This window comes from Thalassophryne amazonica, chromosome 19, assembly GCF_902500255.1.
Source record: "Thalassophryne amazonica chromosome 19, fThaAma1.1, whole genome shotgun sequence".
Taxonomy (NCBI): Eukaryota; Metazoa; Chordata; class Actinopteri; order Batrachoidiformes; family Batrachoididae; genus Thalassophryne; species Thalassophryne amazonica.
Genome location: NC_047121.1, coordinates 10391706 through 10396803, shown reverse-complemented (window position 1 = coordinate 10396803; position 5098 = coordinate 10391706). Strand labels below are relative to the sequence as shown.

At 46.4% G+C, this 5098-nt stretch overlaps 1 protein-coding gene across 1 annotated transcript; it reads right to left on the bottom strand.

Moving 5' to 3' along the window:
- Window positions 1-748: 748 nt before the first annotated feature.
- Window positions 749-1645, bottom strand: LOC117501131 (the record flags this gene model as incomplete). Its single annotated transcript, XM_034159962.1, has 1 exon — window positions 749-1645. A coding segment is annotated over one exon (897 nt), but the record flags the coding sequence as incomplete, so codon positions are not given.
- Window positions 1646-5098: the final 3453 nt, after the last annotated feature.

The following is a 5098-nucleotide window of genomic DNA, read 5'->3' as shown; positions in this document are numbered from 1 at the left end:
TGTTCTCTGTTTTTTCTCAATGCATGCTGGGACAGGCTCTCCCTGTGGGTGAGTCAGTGAGCAGCAAAACAGAACATACTGAAATGAAGGTACCATCACTGAACAGTCAGTGTAATCCCACACTGTAGTGAAAGGCTGAGTCTTTGAGGAGCAAAGATGGGCAGAGGATCTCCAGTTTGTCAACAAATCTGTAAGAATGTATTATTGAAATGTTCAAAAACAATGTTCCTCAAAAAAAAAATTGGAAGGGATTTGCATATTTATCCCTTTAGAGTGCATGATAACATTAAATCAAGGAATCTTAATGAATTTCAATCAATCAATCAATTAATCAATTTTATTTATATAGCGCCAAATCACAACAAACAGTTGCCCCAAGGCGCTTTATATTGTAAGGCAAGGCCATACAATAATTATGTAAAAACCCCAACGGTCAAAACGATCCCCTGTGAGCAAGCACTTGGCGACAGTGGGAAGGAAAAACTCCCTTTTAACAGGAAGAAACCTCCAGCAGAACCAGGCTCAGGGAGGGGCAGTCTTCTGCTGGGACTGGTTGGGGCTGAGGGAGAGAACCAGGAAAAAGACATGCTGTGGAGGGGAGCAGAGATCAATCACTAATGATTAAATGCAGAGTGGTGCATACAGAGCAAAAAGAGAAAGAAACACTCAGTGCATCATGGGAACCCCCCAGCAGTCTAAGTCTATAGCAGCATAACTAAGGGATGGTTCAGGGTCACCTGATCCAGCCCTAACTATAAGCTTTAGCAAAAAGGAAAGTTTTAAGCCTAATCTTAAAAGTAGAGAGGGTGTCTGTCTCCCTGATCTGAATTGGGAGCTGGTTCCACAGGAGAGGAGCCTGAAAGCTGAATGCTCTGCCTCCCATTCTACTCTTACAAAGCCTAGGAACTACAAGTAAGCCTGCAGTCTGAGAGCGAAGCGCTCTATTGGGGTGATATGGTACTATGAGGTCCCTAAGATAAGATGGGACCTGATTATTCAAAACCTTATAAGTAAGAAGAAGAATTTTAAATTCTATTCTAGAATTAACAGGAAGCCAATGAAGAGAGGCCAATATGGGTGAGATATGCTCTCTCCTTCTAGTCCCCATCAGTACTCTAGCTGCAGCATTTTGAATTAACTGAAGGCTTTTCAGGGAACTTTTAGGACAACCTGATAATAATGAATTACAATAGTCCAGCCTAGAGGAAATAAATGCATGAATTAGTTTTTCAGCATCACTCTGAGACAAGACCTTTCTAATTTTAGAGATATTGCATAAATGCAAAAAAGCAGTCCTACATATTTGTTTAATATGCGCTTTGAATGACATATCCTGATCAAAAATGACTCCAAGATTTCTCACAGTATTACTAGAGGTCAGGGTAATGCCATCCAGAGTAAGGATCTGGTTAGACACCATGTTTCTAAGATTTGTGGGGCCAAGTACAATAACTTCAGTTTTATCCGAGTTTAAAAACAGGAAATTAGAGGTCATCCATGTCTTTATGTCTGTAAGACAATCCTGCAGTTTAGCTAATTGGTGTGTGTCCTCTGGCTTCATGGATAGATAAAGCTGGGTATCATCTGCGTAACAATGAAAATTTAAGCAATGCCGTCTAATAATACTGCCCAAGGGAAGCATGTATAAAGTGAATAAAATTGGTCCTAGCACAGAACCTTGTGGAACTCCATAATTAACCTTAGTCTGTGAAGAAGATTCCCCATTTACATGAACAAATTGTAATCTATTAGATAAATATGATTCAAACCACCGCAGCGCAGTGCCTTTAATACCTATGGCATGCTCTAATCTCTGTAATAAAATTTTATGGTCAACAGTATCAAAAGCAGCACTGAGGTCTAACAGAACAAGCACAGAGATGAGTCCACTGTCTGAGGCCATAAGAAGATCATTTGTAACCTTCACTAATGCTGTTTCTGTACTATGATGAATTCTAAAACCTGACTGAAACTCTTCAAATAGACCATTCCTCTGCAGATGATCAGTTAGCTGTTTTACAACTACCCTTTCAAGAATTTTTGAGAGAAAAGGAAGGTTGGAGATTGGCCTATAATTAGCTAAGATAGCTGGGTCAAGTGATGGCTTTTTAAGTAATGGTTTAATTACTGCCACCTTAAAAGCCTGTGGTACATAGCCAACTAATAAAGATAGATTGATCATATTTAAGATCGAAGCATTAAATAATGGTAGAGCTTCCTTGAGCAGCCTGGTAGGAATGGGGTCTAATAGACATGTTGATGGTTTGGATGAAGTAACTAATGAAAATAACTCAGACAGAACAATCTGAGAGAAAGAGTCTAACCAAATACCGGCATCACTGAAAGCAGCCAAAGATAACGATACGTCTTTGGGATGGTTATGAGTAATTTTTTCTCTAATAGTTAAAATTTTATTAGCAAAGAAAGTCATGAAGTCATTACTAGTTAAAGTTAAAGGAATACTCGGCTCAATAGAGCTCTGACTCTTTGTCAGCCTGGCTACAGTGCTGAAAAGAAACCTGGGGTTGTTCTTATTTTCTTCAATTAGTGATGAGTAGTAAGATGTCCTAGCTTTACGGAGGGCTTTTTTATAGAGCAACAGACTCTTTTTCCAGGCTAAGTGAAGATCTTCTAAATTAGTGAGACGCCATTTCCTCTCCAACTTACGGGTTATCTGCTTTAAGCTGCGAGTTTGTGAGTTATACCACGGAGTCAGGCACTTCTGATTTAAAGCTCTCTTTTTCACAGGAGCTACAGCATCCAAAGTTGTCTTCAATGAGGATGTAAAACTATTGACGAGATGCTCTATCTCACTTACAGAGTTTAGGTAGCTATTCTGCACTGTGTTGGTATATGGCATTAGAGAACATAAAGAAGGAATCATATCCTTAAACCTAGTTACAGCGCTTTCTGAAAGACTTCTAGTGTAATGAAACTTATTCCCCACTGCTGGGTAGTCCATCAGAGTAAATGTAAATGTTATTAAGAAATGATCAGACAGAAGGGAGTTTTCAGGGAATACTGTTAAGTCTTCAAGTTCCATACCATAAGTCAGAACAAGATCTAAGATATGATTAAAGTGGTGGGTGGACTCATTTACATTTTGAGCAAAGCCAATTGAGTCTAATAATAGATTAAATGCAGTGTTGAGGCTGTCATTCTCAGCATCTGTGTGGATGTTAAAATCGCCCACTATAATTATCTTATCTGAGCTAAGCACTAAGTCAGACAAAAGTGTTGGGAAGGTGTCGTAGCACGGACCCACAACAGGAGGCGCAAATGAACGGACAATGAGTAAGCCAAAAGATAACAATTTACTGTTGTGACAATACACAACTAAATATACAGAAATTGCAAAGTCAATTAACACCAGGTGACGTGTGGGCAGGCTCGAAGATAGAAGACCCCGACGAGAGAGAGGCCGCGTCCCACACGGCCTCCACCACCAACGGTCTGAAGAACACCGGAGCCGCCAAGTCCCGAATCCCCAGGTGACCTCTGTCTTCGGCTGTCGACCCTGGTACTGCTGGCAAAAAGCAGAGACAAGATGAATGAGTGTAAATCCGTACACTCAGTGGTCTACAGTCTGTACACAGTTAGGAGGAGGACCTCCACCTCCGAATCACACACTCGTGCAGCTCCTAATGTAACCACTTATCTGTAGCGCAGTCGTCGTCGTCACGCTACACGCCAATTCCCAGATAAGGGTGAACACCACAGGATACCGGCTGCAACAGAAGTTCAGAATCCACTCAATGATATGAGTCAGCAGAGAAGTTACCTCTCGGTAGTCGATTTCTCGGCGAGGAGGTGGAGTTGCAGTCCGGCTTTTATGATGGTGATGATGATGATGAACGAGTCACAGCTGGTGCAGGGGATGAATGACAGCTGTCACTTCTTCTGGGTCTGGCGCCCTCTCGTGCTTGGAGCCCGCACTCCAAGCAGGGCGCCCTCTGGTGGTAGTGGGCCAGCAGTACCTCCTCTTCAGCGGCCCACATAACAGGACCCCCCCTCAACGGGCGCCTCCTGGCGCCCGACCTGGCTTGTCCGGGTGTCTTCTGTAGAAATCGGCCAGGAGGGCCGGGTCCAGGATGAAGCTCCTCTTCACCCAGGAGCGTTCTTCAGGTCCATACCCCTCCCAGTCCACCAGATATTGGAACCCCCGGCCCTTACGACGGACGTCCAAGAGCCTGCGGACTGTCCAAGCAGGCTCCCCGTCGATGAGCCGGGCAGGAGGCGGCGTAGGTCCAGGTGCACAGAGGGGCGAGGTGTGGTGTGGCTTGATACGGGACACGTGGAATACCGGGTGGATCCGCAGTGAAGCTGGGAGTTGGAGCTTCACTGCGGCCGGGTTGATGATTTTGAGGATTGTGAAGGGTCCGATGTATCTGTCTTTTAACTTGGGGGAGTCCACACAGAGGGGGATGTCCTTCGTTGAGAGCCACATCTCCTGCCCGGGCTGGTACGTGGGGGCCGGGGACCGTCGGCGGTCTGCATGGGACTTGGCCCTCGTCCGGGCCTTCAACAGGGCAGAGTGGGCGGTCCGCCACACCCGGCGACATTTCCGAAGGTGGGCCTGGACCGAGGGCACACCGACCTCTCCCTCCACCAGCGGGAATAATGGGGGCTGGTACCCCAAACACACCGCAAAAGGGGAGAGGCCGGTAGCAGACGAAACCTGGCTGTTGTGGGCATACTCGATCCAGGCCAGATGGTGACTCCAGGCCGCCGGATGTGCGGAGGTGACACACCGCAGGGCCTGCTCCAACTCCTGGTTGGCCCGCTCTGCCTGGCCGTTGGTCTGGGGGTGGTACCCGGACGAGAGACTCACGGTGGCCCCCAGCTCCTTGCAGAAACTCTTCCACACCTGTGAAGAGAACTGGGGACCACGATCTGAGACGATGTCCGACGGTATCCCATGCAGCCGCAAGACGTGGTGAACCAGGAGGTCTGCTGTCTCCTGGGCCGTCGGGAGCTTCGGGAGGGCCACGAAGTGGGCCGCCTTGGAGAACCGGTCCACTATCGTGAGGATTACGGTGTTGCCCTGGGACGGCGGGAGGCCCGTGATGAAATCCAGGCCGATGTGAGACCAGGGGTG